The sequence below is a fragment of the Rhizophagus irregularis genome, chromosome 28 (assembly GCF_026210795.1).
Source record: "Rhizophagus irregularis chromosome 28, complete sequence".
In the NCBI taxonomy this organism is placed as follows: domain Eukaryota; kingdom Fungi; phylum Glomeromycota; class Glomeromycetes; order Glomerales; family Glomeraceae; genus Rhizophagus; species Rhizophagus irregularis.
In genome coordinates this window covers 1,407,414-1,432,861 of record NC_089456.1, presented here as the reverse complement: position 1 = coordinate 1,432,861, position 25,448 = coordinate 1,407,414, and the positions used below count along the sequence as shown (strand labels likewise).

The 25,448-nt window shown below is 26.2% G+C and overlaps 4 protein-coding genes across 4 annotated transcripts; 1 reads left to right on the top strand and 3 right to left on the bottom strand.

Annotated features, from left to right (window-relative positions):
* Nucleotides 1-211: 211 nt before the first annotated feature.
* On the top strand, nucleotides 212-934 carry OCT59_018959 (uncharacterized protein; the record flags this gene model as incomplete). The annotated part of the gene is made up of 3 exons (XM_066135716.1): nucleotides 212-311; nucleotides 362-378; nucleotides 806-934. 3 exons carry the CDS (start codon nucleotides 212-214, stop codon nucleotides 932-934), a joined length of 246 nt encoding a protein of 81 aa, XP_066004980.1.
* A 19,961-nt stretch (nucleotides 935-20,895) lies between these two features.
* OCT59_018958 (uncharacterized protein) lies at nucleotides 20,896-21,600 on the bottom strand (the record flags this gene model as incomplete). Its single annotated transcript, XM_066135715.1, has 1 exon — nucleotides 20,896-21,600. The coding sequence occupies one exon, from the start codon at nucleotides 21,598-21,600 to the stop codon at nucleotides 20,896-20,898; it is 705 nt and encodes a 234-aa protein (XP_066004979.1).
* A 73-nt stretch (nucleotides 21,601-21,673) lies between these two features.
* OCT59_018957 (uncharacterized protein) lies at nucleotides 21,674-21,997 on the bottom strand (the record flags this gene model as incomplete). Its single annotated transcript, XM_066135714.1, has 1 exon — nucleotides 21,674-21,997. One exon carries the CDS (start codon nucleotides 21,995-21,997, stop codon nucleotides 21,674-21,676), a length of 324 nt encoding a protein of 107 aa, XP_066004978.1.
* A 50-nt stretch (nucleotides 21,998-22,047) lies between these two features.
* Nucleotides 22,048-22,413, bottom strand: OCT59_018956 (uncharacterized protein; the record flags this gene model as incomplete). The annotated part of the gene is made up of 1 exon (XM_025326460.2): nucleotides 22,048-22,413. One exon carries the CDS (start codon nucleotides 22,411-22,413, stop codon nucleotides 22,048-22,050), a length of 366 nt encoding a protein of 121 aa, XP_025176004.2.
* Between the last annotated feature and the right edge of the window lie 3,035 nt (nucleotides 22,414-25,448).

Here is a 25,448-nt window from a genome sequence, read left to right as displayed (position 1 = left end):
TTTTCCAAATATATTTATTTGTCGGGATTCTCTGTGAGTCTAGATGAAATCTGGTATATATGCCTGAGTAAGCGTGGATGAGCGTTCTGATAATAGCCTAGTAATTCAATAACTCATTTATCTGAGTGATCATAGGATAACCTTTTTATTTCTATTTATAGATCATTATTGATGGTTCATCTTCCCTGTCTTAAAGGATACTGTAGACGTCATGGATGAAGTTGGTACAAGCGATGAAGCTATACCACATAATTTACTTTCTTCCCTTCCTTTTTGGGCTGCTTCAGCAGTTTACATTTCACAGCTAGAACGTCTTACAGGCCAACGTATACAAGACTTGAGCTTCTCTCTTTTTCACTAGGACTTCAGTTTGGGTTGGTAAGTATCATTTTATGTTCTTACAAGAGAAAGAAATTCATGTGTACATGGCTCTGTTTGCTAGGCAAAATTATATTTTGCTAATGACCAGCTGTAGCCTGAGGTTCTATAGTTGAGTGATTTATGATGAATATTGTGGCAATGTTCAGTGAAGATATTTCATATATTTATTGTATTTAGATTTTAATTTATTTTATACTATAAGTGATTAATGTTATTTATTTGTTAGATTTATTTAATAGTATTTAGTGAAGATTTCATTTATTTGTATTTGTTATTTGTATATAATGTATTAGTGTATATAAATTCACAACTATAGCTCGTGACTGTAGGAGGTACCTCTATGCACCTTGCTCTTTTGCATGATAGTACTTTCTCATAGGGTTTATATGTTTGTCATCATACTAATCCTTTTATATTTTTTCAGTATTATCAACCAAAAATTTGTAAAATTCAAATATATAAGTTTAGTGGATTAGGACAATTAATGATGTATGTAAATTTCAATAAAGTTAATAGATTTTCCCATAATAATGAAATCATTAAGCTACATTAGCTAAAATACATGAGTATAAAGTTGAAAAAATCATTCCAAAGAAAGTTAAATGTTAATTCGAATAAATCTCCTAAACATGATGTACTGTATACTGTAATAAAGAGAGAAAAAGAGTATTGTCCCACGATTGTACATACCAGTAATTATCCGGTATTTTATAATTAATGATCATTATGTATCAGGCAAACAGGCACTCAGACCGAATAATTATTAATTATCATCACAGTAAGGTGATGGCCGACTGGTCAAAATTATAATTGGTCAAAGTTAAATGCCGTTCTACTACATTGAATCAAACTTTCCATTTTTTTTTTAAAACCTAAGAAAATCTTCTTATAGTCATAACTAGCGTGGAATTAAGTATCAAAGTTGGCACATTCATAAATGTGACTTGAAATGTAAATTCGTTTTTTATCGTAGGATAGAAAACAAGTCCTACATTTTCCCTATTTTATTATTTGTACCTTGTAACGCAAAGGTTATTTAAGTAAAATAATTATTTTATTTTTATATATGTACTCCGTGAAGTTCCCATACAAAGATCTTCAAAACACTTACAACAAATACTCTTTTTCGGTAACGATCTACTCATACGTTTAAGGAAATACTTTTGGTGAAATTTTATTAATCATTTAACATTTAATCATTAATCATTAATCATTAATCATTAATCATTAGTCATTAGTCATTAACCATTATTGAGTAGAGTAGCAGCCCACCCTACCACCTTGCGAACTTGGGTCTTAAAAGGTAATCAATAAGCCCCAGCGACGACTAAATTTAACCAAATTCACAGCCACAATAAAATTGTTTATTATTAAGGAAATATTGAGGCTTAACGAACTGCAGTTATTTATTATTAAAAAAAAAAATTACGATCTACTTGTACGTTTAAGGAATAATTTAATGAAAATCCTAAATAATAATAAAAAATAAATAATTGTGAAAAAAAAATAAAAAAAAATTTTCATTACGAAAATGATTTGAAAAAAGGTAATCAATAAGCCCCCAGCGGCTAATTTAACAAATTCGCAGCCACAATAAAATTGTTTATTATTTAGGGCTTAAGAAAAAAAAATTTGCGATCTACTTGGAATAATTTGGTGAAAATCCTAATTAATAATAATAATAAATTTTTTTTTTTACGAAAATGAATTTATTTATTACATGTCAATTAACGTTCATTTACTGATCACCGTACTTGTTTTGGAATTTTGGCCGTATGTATTTATTACTACCACTAAAGTTACAGGTACAAAGATCGTACTTGTAATAATACAAGCGTGATTATTATAAGGGTGTTCAAATTGTGCCCATCTGATAATTAAGATAAAGAAGCTGAAATAGGTCTACTAAAAATCTAAAATTTTTACATCCGCAAATCAATCTTATGTCTCACATGACGAATAATAAAAATTCTTTAAAAAATTGATTTTTTATATTTGTGATGAATAATAATTTCATTTATATACTATATAATAATTAATAATAGTGCTCCGCAAAATTCGGGTCTAACCCGGATAATTCAACCCGAGTGAATTTTAAATCGGGTCGGTACTAACAATTTTAATAACCCGTGACCCGCATGACCCGACCCGTCAGGTTGGGTCATTCATTTCCTTGACTCGAGTTTTGACCCTGGATGATCATTAAAATCACTAATCACATATCAATTACGCGTTAATATTGATTATGTTTATATAATTTTGTTAGATGAATGAGGTAGTATATGCTCACTTAGCGAAAATTGCTAGAGACACCTTGCAATTACGGGTATGTGTATGAATTATTATTTTAATTATTAACATTACATTAACTAATAAGTTGATTTTGATGATTAATAAAACAACCAGCATTCCAGTAGTTTCCGGTGGAACCGATTTGATAGCTGCAAAAAGATGTAATCTTAAAGCAGATACAATTATAGCATGCATGTGTTTAAAGTCCTGGCAGACGTAAAGTATAGTAAAATTTCTGTTAAAGCAAGTGATATAATTTCAATTTTATAGTTCAAATATAAAGCAATAAATAAACAGGAATTTAAGATATCTTTAAATTCGTGCTTAGCTTTAGTTTTAATAACAAAAAGTTGTGTGACCTATATGATCATTTTGTAGATCAATTACCTTGCGTTATTGAAAAAATTATATTTGAAAAATATTTTTGATATATTTCTAAGCATACAGTATATTATCCAATGAAAATTTCGGGTCTAACCCGGGTTATTCGAATTAAATATACTCGGGTCAGGTTAAAATCGGATCATTTCTATTTTTGCCGGGTCGAGTCGGATATATTCTCCAAACCCGACCGAATCCGACCCGGTAGGAGCACTAATTAATAAAATTGTCAAACTTATTTTATTTATGTAATAAAAATTTATTTGATATTATACGTTTATTTTATTTTATTCTTTTTTTAAACATGCAAAAAAATTGCTACTGAAACTTGTTAATTATAGAACTCTTTTACCATTCCTTTTACAATAATAAATTTATTCTTCACAATTTTTTAAATTTTTCTTACAAATGGATCAAATTCTAAATGGTTCATTCATTTCATCGAATTCAGCTAAATCGAAATCAGATAAATCAATCGTAACATCTTAACTTGATAACAACAATCATACCTGTACGGTTGCCACTGGATATAACGAATCTCCATTCAGGAGGAGGTTTAGTTCGGTATATAGTGAATTCGTTATATAATATACTGAACTTCTGGGAAATTTGAGCGCTGACCAGAATTATAATTTCGTTTGACAAAAATTTTTTGAAAAAATTACTGATAATCCCGGCCGGCACTATAAATTTGGCCTGGATTAGTATATAGTCACATGACTATTCGTTATATTCCAGCGAAATTATTTATAAAAAATCGGTTCTGGAAATTCCGGTTCGGTATAACGAGATTTCAGTACAAACAAGTTCGCTATAACCAGTGGCGACTGATCGTACCGTACCTTTCGTATTGTAACGATTTACTATGTATTCCTTATCATTCTTCTTTAACATTGCCGGATGATTTATTTAAAGACCTACCGTGCAATAAAGCCAGTATTTAATTTGCACAGAATTTAACTACTAAATAAGTTGCTATGCAACACATATATATCAAATATTCCATTTTCTATCGTCTCTGACTATAGTCATATTGTCACGTGATATCATGATTGGTCGTTACCATTCATTGCCTGCCATTTTTTCTTTTCCCATCTCTACTATTTCTCACATTTCTATTACATATTTGCGTTTTATCTTTCTTTCTTTGCTATACATTTGCACATTTTAATCGGCATTTTTTTTTTAAATCCCTTTATCTTTACCTAATCTTATTACAACTTTTACAACAACTTCCTGTTATACACTGTATATTGTATTGTTTCTTGTAATAATTAAATATATACCTCAGGGCACAAACAAAATAACGATTTTAATGATAACCGAATGAATTTATTAATATGTATAACAAGACTCAATTATTTTAGCTCATCGTTCAATAGTACTACTTTCTGTATTCATTGTATTCCAAATAATTAGGGATTGGAACCGGTTAAGGCGGTTAACCGGTTAAGACCTCTCAAAAAACGGTTAGCCGGTTAATTTAACCGGTTAAATTAACCGACTAATTAACCGGCTAACTTAACCGGTTAAAATACAGATCATCCTAAATTAGTAATTCCTAGCCAACTTCTAACTTTAACTTTACTAGCATTAACTTTAATTTTGCCCACCCTAATAGATTCGATGATAAACCTGCAATCTTATATTTTAATATAATATATTGTATATGATATTTATAATTTAACATTATTTATGTTAAAATATTCTAAAGTTATAACCTTGATTTATGCAGAAATCAGCATATGATCGGGTATAGTATTTTAAATAAGAAAAAATGCAAAAATTTGAATACTACAGTGGCCATCAGAATTGGAATGGAATTTCGGATAGAACTAAAAATATAATTAAAAAACTTTTCAACTTAATGCTGATACCGGTGACCACTGCATGACTGGGTAGTAAGTAATTACAATATACTGTATGTAATTTTTTACTAATGTATACATTTTAATATAAATATTTACCAGAAATTACTCTTAAATAATACTATTTAGTTAAAAACACAAAAATTTATCTTTAAACGCGCGTTAAAATACAAAAAATAGGACTCTAAACACACGTTAAAATATAAAATTTATATATTAACCGGTTATTAACCGGTTAGCCTCATTACAAATTAACCGGTTAATTAACCGATTAATTAACCGACTATTAACCGGTTAGACGCTCTAATTAACCGGTTATTAACCGGTTAAGCTTTTTTTTGACGGTTCCAATCCCTACAAATAATTATGATATATTGTGGCAGATTTAGGAAATTAAGCAAAAACCCTGCTGCGCCCTCGGGAATTTAATTGTTTATCCTTTTATCATGCAAGTTTATTAAAATATGTCATATTCAAAATCCTAAAAGAAAATAATAATAAAGAAGTTTACCATTCTAACATTCTATCCTAATCAGTGCCATATACCAAAGCACGTTGGCGTCAAATTTAGCTTCACCAAAATGAACCAAATTAAAATTATTATCTTTATACTGGGAGATTTCAAAGTATACACGGGGTGTGTGAAGTGTGAACTCGTATGTACAATCACGTGATCCCGAGTTTGCATTATACGCGTTTATGATTTATCGATCCGAAATAAATTTAATAGTTCCGAAATTAAACGTGATTTAGCCGACATAAATATATTAATTCCGAAATCAACCGCTTAATGTTTTATCCTTACCCTTACTCTACCCTAAGTAACTCCTTTAAACGTAAATTCACTATGCCACACCTCTTACTCACAATATTTTGTTAATTATTTCTATACTTCTTCGAAAATAAAAAAGGGAGAAAGAGAAGGAAAAAAGAAGAAAGGAAAGGTCGTGATAAAAAAGCAAACTACTAACGTTGATCTTAATTTAAATAAAATCCACTCCAAGTGACCGGTGATAAAAGTATGGTAATCAAAAAAATATATGATAAAAATTTATATATAGTTATTTTTAGCTTTTTACTTTATCAACATATGATTATTGATTTAATTTAGTGTTTCCGTCAACCGCAGCATCAAGTTACATGTGATTATTAGTCCATTTGTAACTATAGATGAAAACAGCTTAAAATGAGCCGACTGGCATGGTAAATAAATAGCCAATAGAAATTATGATTTTTTTATAAACTATTGGCAGTAATTGGCTAATTTATTATGTTTATTTATAGATTTTAGGATTTTTAGTCATGCTGAGTCGACTCGAATCGATTCTGGAACTGATCCTAAATTCAAAAGATTCTGAATCTCCTGAGTTCAAAACTACTTTTGCCATAAAAACCGATTCAAGAGAAATCGATGATCACAGACCAGCTATTGTGGCCAATCAAAATTTTTCTAATTGATCGTCAAATTTTAATGCACGAAGCACATTTTTTATTTATGAGAGCCGCCAATGAGCCTCCCCATTTGTAATTTAAATTATATAATGTTACACATTAATGTTACCAGGGTGGGAAAGATCTCACCAATTATTCATATATGAGTAAAAAATTATCCAAAATTTTTTTTGTTATTTAGAATTTATTTTTAAAAATGAATTATTTAAGAAAAAAATAAATATTTACAATAAAATAATTGGTAATTTGAATTAAAAACTACAGTATTTATTTACATTTTAAAATAATGAATTTTACATTTGACATTTTAAATGTTCCAAACTGAATATAATCTTTAAGAGTTTAAGTATTTCAACCTTTGAAATCATTCATTATTTAAAACATAATAGTTTATTTAAATAGATATATACTATAAATATTATTGTTATACTTATATATATAATAATATTATTTTGAAAGTTTGTACTAAAACTTGTAAATAAATGTTTAAAAGTGTATTTATACTAGTTAGAATATTTTATCTTTTTTAAAAAAAATTGGTAATTTTTGACACACTACTGAATATTATTGGTTGAAGCATTTGTGTTAATTAGATTAAATTGTGGCTGTTTTCTTCAAAAATAAAATTACAATAAAGTCACGAAAATACTTTATTTAAATACTTTTTTTCAAACTTGTTTACAAAACTAAATGAATCCAATATTATTCAAAAATTCAATGATCATCAGCTACTACTATATATAGTACTTATTTCCAACGCTGTAGAGTGTAAATAATTTCTTGATGCCGTGGTAAAGCAATTTACCTTCATTCCTTCAGATTTAATAAGGATTGGAATCGATTCTAATTTTAAGAATCGATTCTAGAATCGACTAATCGCGATTAATCGAATCTCAAGATTCGATTTAAAAATTCGATTTTCGGTTTCGATTAATCGATTCTAATTCGATATTATGTACCATAAAAATCATGACATTTGGGGTGTCACAATTTTGATGATCACGGAAAATCGAATTTTTTTTATTCTTTTAATATTTACATCACCACCGCTGGTTAATTCTGGCTAGTCAATTTGACCTTGAAAATGGCCAATTTGGCCTTGAAGTAGCTAATAATCATGAATTTTCATTAAATAGGCCAAATCGACCACTTTCTAAGTCAAATTGACCACTTTAACCATTAGAAATAGTTTCGCTTTAAGCAAAGGCATTTATGCAGTAACGTTACACAAATTTTGACTACGTACTATTTACATATAAATGCGTGTATTCCCTATTGGTTGGTATAAGTTTTTGAAAACTTTTTTTCTAGGTTACACGAAATTAATTCCGGCCGAGCCTTAATGCCGGTCGGAATTATAATTTTATTTAATCGTTGAACTCTTAAAAATTTTTTATATTATTTTAGGCCAAACATCAATGAAAACGATTGACTAGGATCATAAAAGGTCATAAGAATGAAAAATTGTTTAGCCACCAGATTCGATTTTTTTCATGCGATTTTCGATTAATCGATTTTCCGATTAATTCAACTATCGCAGAATCGATTCCAATCCCTACTTCAGAAAACCATAATAAAGTAAATAGAGAAAGGTAAAAGCTTGTATTTAAAATTTATTATTGAAAACTAAATGTTATGATTTCTATTTATCATAAGATGAAGTTTGATGAAAATAAAAAAAACTCAGCAAAAATCAAGAAACGACAATTGCAGCAAAAATAGTCATCTTAATAACTTTATTTATTAGAGTACCAAAAACGAATTTTTATCTTATCTTATCTGCTGTAATTTTGTTCATATAATACCTTTTTAGAACTATTTTTAATAATTGTTTATTTACAACTTTTTTAAACTCTTGGCAAATGGCAAATAATTATTAAAGCTTTTACAAATAAAAAATAATTACACATTATTACAAAAATTAATTATAATAATCGTTTCTACATTTTTAATTGTCCGAAGCGTATGCGTAGGACACTTCCATTCTACTGCAAACCATGCATATGTTGTCTGTCCGCACGCGTGAATGACCAATAAAATTACGTGTAACACTTTTTGTTTATGTCCCTGATTAAAAATTTTTTACGGCATTTAAAAAATTAAAAATTTTACATACTTTTTAATTTATAATTCATTTTTTTTAAAAATAGAAATAAATAAAAAAAATTAAAACAATTTATTTCACAGTGTGATTTCATTGTAATATTATACCATTTTTGATTTTTATGAGCAAGTGATTTATGACGCTTCGGACGCATCAATGGTTACCGTTTCCTCGTCTTATAATAAGACATTAGGACTGTTCATTTTTTGATCATTCGGGTTTTTGATTGATCTTAGATTGACTCAAAAATCTTGGTTGGTTATCCTGGGTGATCAACAAGGGATTATCCGGAGATGCCCTGGAGCCTGGATGTTAAAAAATTACTCCCGATGATCATAGCATTCAGCGATCTCCGGTAACACCCGAAAATATTCCGCCAAGCATCAGGATCAAGGGACCTAATTGCAGTGCCGATCATTTATTCCGTAAAAAAATTAAAAATTCAATGATCATCACATCAAGGGTATAAAGTATCCAGGATACATAGGATCAATACCCTAGATCTATTAGGGTGGATGCATCTACCCGGGATTTTTGATTAGTACGGTGCTTCATACCAGGGTAACTAAGGATTTATTTAGGGTGATCACCCTGTAATTTTGAATAGTATGGCGTTTCATATATGTTGTACCCCGTTCAGAGATCTAAATTTTTATTGGTCGCAATTTAATTAGAATGGTGAACAGTTAACGGTTTTTGTAATTAAAAACTCGAACAAGTAGAAATGAACAGGCCTATTAACTTCTACTAGTTATTATGAAGGACTTCAAAGGATTTATATTATTAGTGGTTTTTTTTTTATAAAACTTGCATACATCACCGAACACTGTTGGTGTTTAACCTCCGGATATATAACAAACATGTAGTGTATAATTGAAACTTTTCGGTCACTGTCTTTATATTATATTTTTTTTAACGTAAAAAAGCATTGGACAGTGAAGTAATGAATTTCAAAGTAAAAGTAAATTTCGCAATACTGTATAGTTGAACAAGTATTTTTTTTTTGCAAGTCGGTAAAGTCCTAAACTGTAGATTTATTTATATACACAATTTAAAGCTTTTGAATATGTTTTTTTTTTATCAATTAAAGAAAAAGTAATTTTATAGTATTTAGAAATAAAAATAATTTAATGAATAAATATGATTACAAACAAATACTTCTTGATTATTGGTTATAATAATATATAACAATAAAAAAGTAATAAGATACTAGTTAAAATAGTATATTGTCTTAAATTAAAGTATCTACAATAAAATTTTCAAATGTTTAATCCGATGGAATATCAGAAAAAAAAATTTATTATATGATATATGACATCATTACACGATTGTTTTTTTTTTTAAAAAAAAATTAATAATTATAAATTACATTGTTTAATTCATTATTAATAAACAATCTATTTTATAAAGATAGAAATTGTTTAGCCGAATAAAGTTTTCTAGAAAAAAAAAAAAGATTTCTACGTAACTTATAATTTACTAGTTTCAAATTATAATTTCGGAAGTTTCGGATAATGTTTGAACTTATTCCAGAATTCATTTTCCCGAAACACTCAAACAACACTATGCCCATTTTTTTACCCTTTGATAATAAATATGCCAAGTTTTTCTTTTATTTAATGTAGTGATACCAGATGCTAAAAATTATGTCAGCTGGCTGAAACGCAAATATTATTAAGCGCGAATACTATTAAATAGTTTAGCCGATTAGCTGCAACCGTTTCTAACATGATTCTGAAGACATCACTAGAATTCCATCGTTATGTGAATGATTGTTTGAACAAAACAAACATTTATTAATTCATAAGTCTAAAATAAAATGTCTACATATTATATCGGAATTTTCCGAGTGTCGTATATTACTAACCTTATTACATTCATTAATTACTTATTTTCATTCGTCAAAACGAAAATAAAATTTGGGTAACAAAATTAATAAAATACAAATTACAATTTATTGCCTAAGTAAATATTTTTACAAATTTATTTGAATCGGATTGGATTATCATGAATACCCGGTCGATCGACTCGATACAAGTTTTTTACGAATAAGGATAGGATTGAAGCAATTCAAAAGAAAAAAAAAATTAGAATTTTGTGAACGAAATATTATATTTTAAAATGAGACAGATTTCTTGATAAAGGGGTTATATTAAAATTAAATGATTTCTACTTAATTTTATATATAAAATATTTTATTACCCGATTTACGTTAATAAAGGAAATTTAATAAAATTTTTAATTATTTTACATAATAAAACTACTTTAAAAGTCACTAAGTGCACCAATGAAAAATCATTAATTATGCAAATTATTTCAACATGCATGTTTCGAAAGTTTATTATTATCTTTTATTCTCAAAACGTGCAGATCTATTATTTTTTTTATTTTGTGAAATACTGCTTACTCATGCATAAGATGCATCACAACGCCCATCAATGATACACATGGAAACTCAACTCAATCAGGAATTATCGAATCGAATAGGAAAAACTTCCGCATTATTTGGAAAATAGTGAATAATATTTGGATGATATAATCATAATTTAAACAAAAGCGAAATTTTTTTACCGTTTATTCCTTTTGTTTTTTCTTAAATAGGACATCGGACACGTTCCGATATGTGCTCCTATTTAAAATTAACTCAATTGGAATAAACTTTAAGCAGTGCCTGTCTATAAATAATTATGCACTCCTGTCCTGCCCGTTATTACCTAATGGATTACTGCGTATATTTTGAGCAAAATACGTAATTATTTCATACTCGTAAAAGATGTTTCATTATAAATGTATTTTTTAAATCTTTTGATTGATGCATCCTTTCTCTATTGTTTAACAATATATCCCGTAAACCTATCAATAACTTGTACTAAAATAGCTAACAAAATACTTTTCTAAATATCGAATACGTTATTCTTTCTACGAATTCGAATCCACTTCGATTTGTTTTAGAATGAATCATTTAAAATTGGTGCGGAAAAACAATTCATAATTTATAGGCTTCTATGATACTGCGCAGGATTCAAATATAATATAAAAGCAGCTACAATTCAACCTACTTGCAAAATGAGTCTAAGAATTAAGATATATAAGATATAAGATTTGAATATGTTTTTACATATTATAATATATGCAATTATAATGAAATAAAATATGGTTAGTTAATTTCACAATCTCAATAATTATTTTTTTTCTATGTTGTATACTAATTAGTAACAATTCGCTTCGTATTTTTATAGTAATAATTTCGAATTTTTCCCCGAATGTTATTTTCGGAAACATTCGTCTCATCGTAAAATAAAGTCCGTTAAATAATATTAATGTTTTTTCGTAATTTAAAATATTTATACTCAATTCGTAATCACTTTTACCTTCTTTCTTTTTTTATTTTTTTTATTACTTTTTTAATTATTTCTTTTCTTTCTTTAATATTAATTAGATTTTTATCTTTTTATTATTTTTATAAATTTTGTTTGCTAAAACGTATTACAATTTATTGTTTTATTTCGTAATTTTTATTTTCAATTTGTTACGCATTATTTTTAAATTTCGTTTATTATTTATTTCTTTCATTTCGGTTAAGGAAATTTTTTGATCGAATAAATTCACAAAATAAAATTTTTTTATCGTTTAATTAATTAAAAATAATGTTATGCTTTCTCTGTGCGATTGTTGTATTTGTCAGTTAATATTATATAAATTATTTGAATTTAAATAACAAACAATTAGTTTATAATCTTAAATACTAACAAGCGTGTTACGACTTACGACTGTTACGTGTTATCGTTATTAATTCTTGTACTATTTGTAATACATGGACGAGAAAAAATGAGATTATATTTATTTTTGGTGCAAATAATATTTTTAATATATATGATTAATTTTTTTAACATTCTTTTTCAAAATGACATAACTTTTATAATCAAAGCTTTAAAAGTTATATTAGAAATGTAATATTATAAAAACATTCAAGAACAATTATATTTTAAAACACCAAAATTGATTTTAAACTTTTTTTTTTTCGTCATCCCTTATTTAATATTATCTATTAATATTTTCTTCCATACATTGCTTTGTAATCATTTTATCATAATTTATATATTATGTATTAATGTATTATACTAAAAGTGCAAAGATTGGTTTATATACTATGTATTAATATAATTAACTACCTTTTCATACTCAATAAAATTCTTCAAATGTAAAAAAAAATCACATTTTAGTCTTAAAATCAACTATATATTATCAATTGTAAATATAAATAAAATAAGGTTTCTGATTAATAATTTTTATACGATATTTTTTATTGTATAATATATATATAATATATTTAATTGTATATACCAATATTAGAAATTTGTGTAACATCAATAAAGATATTTAGACAATAAGAAAAAAAGAGGGAAAAGAACTTTCTTAGTTAAGATTTTAGGTACCTTATGATCATAAAAACGGTTTTTTATTGATTTAGCCAAATGTAGCAAAAGTTAATTATGCAAGTAGATGAGCCGAGCGGATCAGCAGTTACGTATGTAATCAAATTCTTCGGAATAAGCCGAGATATAATAATAAACTAATTATAAGGTTTGATGCTAAAAAAAAAAGAGGAGTTAAGTCTTTGACAATTTTTTCTCCTTTTTTTTTTTATCATTAAACATATTAATAATCTAAATAAAATATAAATGTGTACTGTATAAGAGACGTGCAACGTATTTTTAATTTTTATATACTGTAACATGATTATTGTCTGAAATGTAATTGGAGGACACTTCCGTTTAATCTCATATACATTGTAGGGTTGGATCGGTTCAGTCTGGTCCCAGTCTTTCAGCCAGGATCGACACAGACTTTTGACCATTCATTGGACTGGCGGTATAAAGTTTTCATTTTATAATCGAGTGGTTGATCATTGATCAGCAAGACAGGTCGCACTCATTAATTTACTATTTGTAATCTACGCCGTCATTTCACATCAGAGAAAAATGATTGCAAATCTATTTTAATTCGATCTGGTATCCTTTCTCCTTCTGCTTATGTTTCTAGATTATTACATTCCTATTTAACACTAAATATTTATTTAGTGTACCATTTATTTCGTGATTATTGCTTAATGAAAGTTTTAAATTTACCTGTTAAAAATTTATTGGTTCAAGGAAAATTGCAAACATTATGGGTGTATTAGGTTCTTTTGATGTTGGTGCTTTATTATATGAATATCTTATAATTGCAAATTTTAATATTTGAACAGGTGAACAATTCTTTCTTTATGACTCATGATGTAATATTTATCTTATGAGAAGCTGTATTTAATAGTAATAAGAGTAAAAAATGAGGATATGATGATTGGAAAATTTTTTAAAATGGGTCATTATTATTAATTATTTATCAATTTGATATTATTTCTTGCACTTTCGAAACTTTCAATAAGAAAATTTTGATTTTTCTGATATTTCATCTATTTCCAGACATTTTGTTAAATATTATATGAAATTTTGGATTATTTTCAAATATTTATAATTTTTTTTTTATTACTTTTTTTTACAAAATAAAATTTATTATGGGTCGTAATATACCTTGTAATTTGATTTGGTCAATTTTAATAATAAATTTACGTTTAAAAGTCATTTCTTTTACTGTATAATTTGAGAATATTTATAATTTCGATTTTCATTCAAATGGGATTTAAACAATCATTGAATTCTTTAATAAGAACATAGTATAAAATAATAAGAAACGAAAACCTATCTATTGTTCCAAGAAATCACATTTTAAAACGAAAAATAAATAATTGTAGCGAAGAAAATAACGTATTTAATATGAAAAAAAAAAATGATCATCTTTTTGTCTTGTATTCAAAACTGGAAAGGGATCAAAAAAAATAGACTAAAAAAAAAGTATAAATAAAAAAGCAACACATTTTTATTAAACATTATTTCTAAATTTATTTTACTTTAGACGAGATGAATACATCGTCAGATATTGATCGCTATGACAAAAAGACATAATATAAGTACAAATCTAGACTAGATATACGAAATCCAACCGGCGGACTCACCCTTCGTTAGCGATATAGGGTGGCCCAACAAAGTTGGTACCACCCTACGTCCATCTCTAACCTTCCCTTAGGGAGTATCGTCATTGCTCCCAGTCTACACTACCTCATTCGAGGCTCCTGATGTAAATTGGTAATATTATTTCTCTAGACAAAAAGTATAACAAAAACATACCTCATATAATTTAATCACGTGAAGAGTTGCTTGCGTAACAATTCACGAATTTTACAAAATATTAATAAAAATCCGCAACCGCCTTTAGATCCTGGTAGGATACGAGCACTTTTATTTTTTATCCGACGTAAAGTGAACAAGTGCGCACCTTTTGTATTCAATTATTTTAATCGGTTTTATTGCAATTTTACAATATTTTAACTAATTTCACAATAGATTTATGTACTGAACAACAAAATTTGTCATATCAACTGTTTCATTGTAGTACTATGTATCTTTTATATTGACAATAATTAGTATTAAATGTAATTATTATATTTCTAATATAAATTACTTATGCCCTTTACTGCCTAATATTTCATTATCATAATATTAGCCAATTTCTGCTAAATATCATTCATTAAAACCATATAATTATTGAAATTTCAAATAATTTATTATAATAAGTACAGTAATAACGTTAAAACTAACATCATAAAAGTAATAGATAATAACCATAATAATAATTGACTCTTTAATCTCAAATTAATCTAGTGCTCCGCAAAATTCGGGTCTAACCCGGATAATTCAACCCGAGTGAATTTTAAATCGGGTCGGTACTAACAATTTTAATAACCCGTGACCCGCATGACCCGACCCGTCGGGTCGGGTCATTCATTTCCTTGACTCGAGTTTTGACCTGAATTAGACCCGGATGATCATTAAAATCACTAATCACATATCAATTACGCGTTAATATTGATTATGTTTATATAATTTTGTTAGATGAATGAGGTAGTATATGCTCACCTAGCGAAAATTGCTAGAGACACCTTGCAATTACGGGTATGTGTATGAATTATTATTTTAATTATTAACATTACATTAACTAATAAGTTGATTTTGATGATTAATAAAGCAACCAGCATTCCAGTAGTTTCCGGTGGAACCGATTTGATAGCTGCAAAAAGATGTAATCTTAAAGCAGATACAATTATAGCATGCATGTGTTTAAAGTCCTGGCAGACGTAAAGTATAGTCAAATTTCTGTTAAAACAAGTGATATAATTTCGATTTTATAGTTCAAATATAAAGCAATAAATAAACAGGAATTTAAGATATCTTTAAATTCGTGCTTAGCTTTAGTTTTAATAACAAAAAGTTGTGTGACCTATATGATCATCTTGTAGATCAATTACCTTGCGTTATTGAAAAAATTATATTTGAAAAAATATTTTTGATATATTACTAAGCATACAGTATATTATCCAATGAAAATTTCGGGTCTAACCCAGGTTATTCGAATTAAATATACTCGGGTCAGGTTAAAATCGGATCATTTCTATTTTTGCCGGGTCGAGTCGGATATATTCTCCAAACCCGACCGAATCCGACCCGGTAGGAGCACTAAATTAATCCAATTCAACCTCATCACCAGATTTAACTTCTTTATTACAGTATTATTGCCAAAATGTTTTTTAATTATATTACTAATATAATACCCATATTCTACTATAACAACTAATAAAGATAACATTATTTGTAAATTGTAATAAAAGCAAAATTTTATGTGAAGTGGTAATATTTATGGCATACAAAATCTATTTATTATTAAAAAAAAAATAAAGAAATTAATTCACTAAACAATTTATTCTAAACACTTTATAAAGATATAAATGCTTAAAGCTATCTTTGATTACATATAATGAATGTGATATCGTTTACAATATCAATAATAATTAGTGCCACTTTAAATACAATTCTATTGTTTCCCTAAATAATCAAATATAAATTTTAATATCTGATATGCAATAAATAATTATTTGATATAATTAATATAAATAATAAGTACCTCTTTATATCTATATGATTATTAAAATTTAAATATTCTTTATGAAATCTTCAAAATTGATCTTAATTTCTTCCCTTAGAATAAAAAAAGGATATTTATTATTTAAAATATTTCGTCAAGCTTTTACTTATAACTAAAAAAATTTTACTCGTTTTTGAAATCCATAATCCTTGTTAATATCAAGATATGTTATAATATTTTTATCAGCTTTAACTAAAGATTCTAAAAACATCTTTTGAACTTTTTTTATTAAATTATTTTCATTTGAAGGAATAAATATTAAAAGTAATTCTGAACTTAATTCAAAATATTTTTAATTTTATGTATTTTTGAATGATCTAATGGAATACATTTTGCAAGTTCAATTGTCTGTCATATTTGTAAAAAATTCTTTCTGCTTATTTATATTTTTTAAATTTTTAAATTCGTTAGTTCCTTCTAAATTCAATCATTCAATCGTAACCTTTCAGTTATCATCTAAATTAATCATTGCATTTACAAAAACAGCAGGTGCTTCCAAACTATTATTAAAAATGCTAGATATTCCTGACACTATACAAAATTTTGATAGTACTGAAAATTTAGATGATTTGGACGATTTACGAGGTAAAATCTAAGTCAATATGTCCAATCATGTCTTTTCAAGTATGATGTAATTATTATTCAAGAACTAATAATTTAAGTTAACCGAATTTCGTGGTTTTATATTTAATAATATTATTTTTTTTAATTTATCAACCAGATCAAAATAATAATGAATTAATAAATAAAAATGAATTGAATAATGGTCAAATGATCCAATTTCTATTGATCCAATTATTTTGGATATTACAAATCAGGATCCATCAAATAATTCTCATGAAATTTTACAGGGATAAAGAGAATTAAAGAATATCAAATTGGAGATCTGATAAGAGTTGCTGTTCCAAAAATTGATTATTGATTTCCCGCTTTGCCATGTAAAATTATAGAAAAACTGAAAATAATAAAATTTATTATACTGCTAATGAATTAGAGCCACTTGGAACAGCAACCTTTCCTGAACCTGAATTAGATAAAATTCCATCCAGTAAAATATAACGAAAAAAATGTCACGAAAAATCACGTGATATTTTCATTACCGGTTTTCATAAGTATCTGGAACCGCACGTGCAACATGATACGGCTTAAAAAAACATAAAAAAAACACACAAACAAACCTAAACTAATCCTAATCTAATATGACTAACTAAATTTACTAAATAGGAACTAAAAAAAGAGAAGCTTCGCGCTAAGCCTAGAAAATTGCAAGTAAACTAGTGTGTAGGTTGACCTCTTCCCTAACATTTAGTCCCCATACACGAACCATGATCAGAAAACCTTCTTTAATTTTTTTCTCAAAAATTTTATTCTTGTTACTGCAGATATGGCTGATCCTTCCTCAGATAAATTTGCTGCCGAATTTGTCCCACCTCGTTACCTATTCCCACTACATTCTTCTCTCTCTGACATTGTTCTACAAAAACCAAAAAATTATGTGATGTCCCCAAGGAAGAAGACTAGCGGTTGGCCCTCCATGGTCATACTCCACTCCAGTGTTCTTGTTCCTCAAACACCACGCTGATATCCAATCTTGAAAAAAATAATTCAAATTCCTCAAAAATCTATACTGGACCTTAGGAAACCTTTTATTTGTTTCTCGAAAATTTGTTTCTCATGCAAGCATGGGACTAGAGAATAAGGTTCCTTTCGTCATCATTACACACGTAACTACTGCGGATATGGCTGATCCCTTGGATAAATTTGTTACCGCAATTTTGTCCCACAATAAATCACCCATTTCTCAACATTCCTATTGTTTCCTCGCTGAATTTTCCATTACTATTTTGGATCCATCCGCTTGCTAAACTTTCTCTGTGCTGAATGATACACTCCACTATCCAAAGGTCAGTTTCTTTGTATTTTTTCAAGTCTCTGTTATCGCCTTCTGAAAACGTTTTGTTGGAGCAACACCTCACCCTACTTGGCCATTTTTGGGTCACTACCATATATACTGACAGCGAGAAATAACTTTTTGGTCGAAAAACTTGAAAACTTCTGACGAACTTCCACTAAATTTTATATCAAAATGTTCGTAAAGGACTGCATAAGCAGTTGGTAATGGTGAAATTAGTGTTCCAAAAGGGTCGGGTCAAACCCGGGTCATTTGACCTGACCCGTGTTTAAAATCTGAATCGGGTTTATCATTATTTGACACGAGTTTTATATTCAACCCGACTCGTCAGGTCAGGGTCACACCTTTGCTTGACCCAGGTTAACCCGAGTTGACCCGGGTTTAATCAGATATTTATATTTAAAATATTTACAAAATGTTTACGTTACATGATTTTAATTTCTTAACTTTATTTGTGTATAAAAATGAGTGAGGCTGAGAAATTAACTCTTGGAAAGCGAACTTATTTAAGAAGTCTAGAAAAGTATTTAACCCTTGAGCAGATCGAAATTAAGATGTTCTACTATGATGGAAGGTATATGCTTAATAATATTAGTATCATATAATTTATTAGATTTTATTAATTCGTTATGAAAATATATACCGTAGTTAAATAGAGTATTCACAATTTCACACCTAGCAGCAATGGCAAGAGATTATCTTGTAATCATTGAATAATATTAAAATTGGTTAAATTTTTTTTACCCGTAATTGCAAGTATTCCAGTTGAAGATCTTTTCTGGAGGAACTGGCAATCTAAAATAAAATTTTAAAATAAAACTAAGTTGTGCAACGTAAATATAATTGTTTTTGCTGAACATTTGAAAATTTTATTTGGACCTGGGTTATCCGGGAGTTAAACTATATCGGGTCAGGTCAGAGGTCAGGTTATATAAATATTAACCTGGATATTTGTACGGGTTGGTTTTTATACTCAGGTCGAGTTCGAATACATCCTTAAACCAAACCCGATTCGACCCTTTCGGAACACTAGGTGAAATGCGTAAAAAACTGACTTCCCATAAAGCACCTTTGAACCCTTCTGCCTTTTGTTTCGTCCCAAAATTTGTGGACTGAATGATCAGCGGGGAGAGTTCCCCATTTATATTGCTTTTCTTTAATTAATCAAAAAAAAAATTTATATGATACATATTATATTGATAACTAGTTAAATTTGTTTAACATCCTTTTACTCTCGCATAATTTTGTACTCCTCTTATTCCCTTACATTAAAATTTTAAGTTACTTTACTCAATTATGCTAAAATTTAATCACTCTCTTACTTTTGTTCATTAAAATTTCGTCTCTTTTACTTAAGGGTAGGGTTCCTTTATACGAAATCTATGTTGATCATTTATTAATATCACGTGATGCTGAAATCGAAAGAAAACTCAGTTAATTGCAAAAAAAATTAATATTTCATTAACTACCTAATAAATTTTATTAAATTTATATTCAAAAAGAATGTAGATAACCACTCCAATAATTTAAAAAAATTTCAATCACTTATTAATATTTTTAAATAATATATGTAGGTTAATTTTTTTTGGGTATTGCTAAATATCACCAGTGGTGATCATCACCACATGTAAAATATTTTTTGAATTTTCAAAAATTTTTGACTTAGATATTATTCTAATTATAATATGAATATCATTACTATATGTAAATTTATGGGCAGAACAAGTTTGCCTTAGATTATAAAGGCTGTTGTTTAGATAGTTTTTGAGAAAAATAGGAAAGTTTGATTTTATAAGCAAAATACAATTTTTTGTTTTAAAAAAGATTTTTTTTAGTCAAATTTTCAAAATTTTAGTGTGATTAGTATCTACTCAGGTTTGTTTTACACATTTATTATTTAAATTGAAATTTTTGAAAAAAAATTTACGATGTGTTTTTTAACTCTGGCCAAAATTATAATTTTCGGCCAGAATTAAGTGGTGTGGTCACGATCACCACTGGTGATATTTAGCAATAACCATTTTTTTAAAAAAAAATTAGTAACGCGTTTATTTATTTATTAATCATTTTTCAGAAAAGATTACATAAACATTAAAACACTTAGAAAGCAAATTAAATAAAATTAATTTACCCTCTATAACTAAAGTATTCGAACAAATACTATCTACTAATATTTATCTAATCTAAAAAACACTAAACTAATTTTATAGTAATTATTTTATTTTTCGTTACTAATTTAATATTTTGTTCTCTATTTTTGTATTTTTCACTAATTTTTAATTTTTTTCTTTGATTTTCTATACTTTTATCTCCGCACTTCATATCCCTATCTATAAATTTTCTAACTCTTTTATCCAATTTTTTAATACCTAAACTTAGTTCTATCTCATTAACTTCATTACACATTTTGTTCCAAAACTCTTTCTTTAACGCATTGAAACAAAAACTCCAAAGCTCGTTAATAACTTCTTTCTCATCTTTATCTTTGATAACGTATTAAATTTTCGATTATAAACTCCTCTAATCAATTCCCAATATTTCTCTTTTCCAAGTAAAACTTCTGATTTTTCGTATAAAATTTTTAAAAAACTAAAATTTATGTTCTGTAAAAATTTGATTTTTTCATGCTTTTCTTCCTTCAATAAACTTTCTTCAAATTTACTAATCGAAAGTTCCAAAACTTCTTTTATCGTTAATTCATTAGTCTCACAGATCCATAAATGGTCCCAATCTTCCACACCATTCTTGCACCTAATACATTGATCTGTTTCTATCTTGTTTACATCTCTTTTATATAACACCTCATACGTTGGTAAATCCTTTAAAAAATTTTTAATTTTATATGAACGCTCCCATACATCATCTTTCTCAATTTCCCATGATGTATAAATATTTCTATTACTAATAAACTGTAATGTTTTATTCCAATCGAATTCATCCTTATAATTATAATAAAAGAGATCTTCCACCTTACTACTGTTAAGCATTTCATTTTTCCAAATTAATTCAGAACACTTTTTACGCCACGCTCTAAGCCCTCCTGAAATTAAAATTTTCTTCCAATAAAGATTAAATTCATCAAATGACATTACCTCATCTATAAATTTCATCTTATACGACTTAGAATCCATCATCGCTTTATTATTTACTAATTCCTCTCTTAACTTTAACCTTATTTTATCTAAACTAGATAAAATCAAAAATTCATTTTCTATTCATTTTTTCCATATAATTTTCTAAAAAAGCTAATTCCAAATATAACTCTTCGTCTAATTTCCTTCTATTACTACTATTTTTAAATTTTTCTAATAATCTAAGCACATAACTATTAACTCCTAATCCAACGTCACTTCCTCTATCAATTATTAATATTCCCAAAATAATACCTCTTATAATAGCTTTAAACTCATTTTCAAGATTATCGTCATATCTTACACTAAATTTCAGTTCTTCCTTATCGCTATTATAATTTTTCCTAATTAAAATATCTAATATATATTCATAACTTCTTTTACCATTCTCTTCCATCCTATTTCTTATTTTTATATTTTCCACTAATAAAAATATTTCTTCTCTCCTCATACCCTTTTTTCTTCTTCTATTAAACTATTTTTTAAAAATTTAATAAAATTTTCATCAGTCTCTATTAATTTATCGATTAAATCAATTCTCCAATTATAAAATTCATCATTTATATCATATTCCACGTATTCTCTTATTATTTCATTTTTCTTGATAATATTCCTTAAGGACTCATAAGGTTTTAAAAATTGTTTTTCTACTCTTTTTTTAATAATTCTACTTTTTTGATTATTTATATAAATTAAACAAAAACCATTCTCATCTTCTTTATTATTCTGCTTACTTACATTCTTTTCGCATCCACTGCATTTCACTAACTCAGGCGAGTTGTCAAGATCTACTATATCACTATTAGCAACCATATGATATCCTAATCTTTTATATTTTTTACTTCTTTGACTTCTTTTTATCTATCCCAAAAATTGGCATTCCTTGATCGTTATTCTAAGAAATTATCTCATTTTTACCTATCTTCTCTTCCTCGTCAAATAACTTCAGATGTATCTCTTTTAAATTTTTCTCTCCACACAAATATTTATCTTTAACTCTTCTCGTCATTTGATCTTCAATTACTTTCTCTTTCTATTTTTTTAAACAATCCTGGTATTTTTCCTCTTAAATTTTAATATATGTAGGTTATAAGTTGTGACCCGTTATAACAACCCGTTATAACAAAAGATTTATTATGTATAATAAAAGTATATTATGTTTGCGTTTATAAGTTTTTATTTTTTTCGTTAAAAAAAAATGGGATCCGTACAAAATCCCGAATGTCAAAATCCAGAATGGTTTGAAATCCCGAAAAATTGGCCAGCATTAAGCATAATGCTGCCTGGTTCGGGATTTTCGGGATTTTGACATTCGGAATTTTGTACCAGACCCAAAAAAAATGCCTCAGATTGTAACTGACGATCGTTAAATAAATTGTATCATACATTGAGGCACAACATATATGCAGTGGTTGTAATCAACATTTTGCATATAATACATTTTGCATAAATATTATTACCATATTTATTTATACTAATAAAGACGTAATAATAGTAAAAAAAGATATTACTTTATCTTTTCCAATTAGAGAAAATTTTAATATAGTAATGGGCCAATGTATTGGCAAAGGTAAAGCATATGGCATAAACATATAATATAAATTAGAATTATTCAAAATTTTTAAAATAAACTTGCAATAAAATAAAACTAGTTTTGTGTAATACCAAGAAACCTGAAGGTAAATATAATACAAAACAAAGATGAAATATTAAGATTTTTATTTATTAAAAAAATTTAATTGTAAATAATCAAATATAATTAAACCAAATTTGCAATATAACAAAACTAGTTTCAAGTAATAATATTGAAGGATTTGAAGAAAGTGGTGCTAGAGTATTTGAGGGGAGTGGCATTGAAGAATTTGAAAGGAGTAGCATTGAGGAATTTGAAGTAAGTGGTACCAAGGAATCTAAAGGTATATCAAACAAGCTGAAATATTAAATTTTTATTTATAAACAATTCGAATACTATCAATAATTATACCTTATATTTTGATGTTAAATTTTTAGCTAGTAAGTTAATATAATGAATTACTCATTATTTTATTGTATACCATATAACTAAATAATTTATTTAATAGTTAATAATACTATACTAGTTGGTAAAGTTATCAGTTATTTAATCTTCAATTCTTTGCTTTATTTATTTTACATTCAAATAACTAAACTCTTTATTTAAATAACTATTTAATAATTAATTATACTACAGATGGTAAATTACAGTATATATATTATATTTATTTGTTTGATATTTTATATAATTCAACTAATTATATTCTTAATTTAAATAACTAGATTGTAAGTAATATATAGTATAACTTGCAGTAAATACTTTTATATTATATTTATATCAAACTAATTAATAATTAATAATACTATAGGGTGTAAGTTATATGGTATTTATATTTATATTATTCATATAATTTAAACTAATTAATTTCTTTATTTAAAAAATTATTAAATAATATAGGGAGTAAATTATTTATTTAATCCTATTATTACTTATTTATATAATATTTACATATAATTTAAACTAACTAATTTCTTTATTTAAAAAATTATTAAATAATATAGAGAGTAAGTTAATTATTTAATTCTATTATTACTTATTATATAATATTTACATATAATTTAAACTAACTAATTTCTTTATTTAAAAAATTATTAAATAATATAGAGAGTAAGTTAATTATTTAATTCTATTATTACTTATTTATATAATATTTACATATAATTTAACTTCTTTATTTAAAAAATTATTTTGTAATTTATTTTAGTTGGTAAGCCATAAGTTATTTATTATTACTTATTTATATAATATTCACATATAATTTAAACTAATTAATTTCTTTATTTAATAGATCGTAAGTTATAAGTTATTTATTTAATCCTATTATTACTTATTTATATAATATTTACATATAATTTAAACTAACTAATTTCTTTATTTAAAAATTACTTTGTAATTTATTTTAGTTGGTAAGTCATAAATTATTTATTTAATTCTATTAGTACTTATTTATATAATATTTACATATAATTTAAACTAACTAATTTCTTTATTTAAAAAATTATTAAATAATGTAGAGAGTAAGTTAATTATTTAATTCTATTATTACTTATTTATAATATTTACATATAATTTAAACTAACCAATTTCTTTATTTAATAGGTAGTAAGTTATAAGTTATTTATTTAATTCTATCATTACTTATTTATATAATATTTACATATAATTTAAACTAACTAATTTCTTTATTTAAAAAATTATTAAATAATGTAGAGAGTAAGTTAATTATTTAATTCTATTATTACTTATTTATATAATATTTACATATAATTTAAACTAACTAATTTCTTTATTTAAAAAATTATTAAATATTATAGGAGGTAAGTTATTTATTTAATTCTATTATTACTTATTTATATAATATTTACATATAATTTAAACTAACTAATTACTTTATTTAATAGATTGTAAGTTATAAGTTATTTATTTAATTCTATTATTACTTATTTATATAATATTTACATATAATCTAAACTAACTAATTTCTTTATTTAAAAAATTATTAAATAATATAGGGGGTAAGTTATTTATTTAATTCTATTATTACTTATTTATATAATATTTACATATAATTTAAACTAATTAATTTCTTTATTTAATAGATCGTAAGTTATAAGTTATTTATTTAATTCTATTATTACTTATTTATATAATATTTACATATAATTTAAACTAACTAATTTCTTTATTTAAAAAATTATTAAATAATATAGGGGGTAAGTTATTTATTTAATACTATTATTACTTATTGTTATAATATTTACATATAATTTAAACT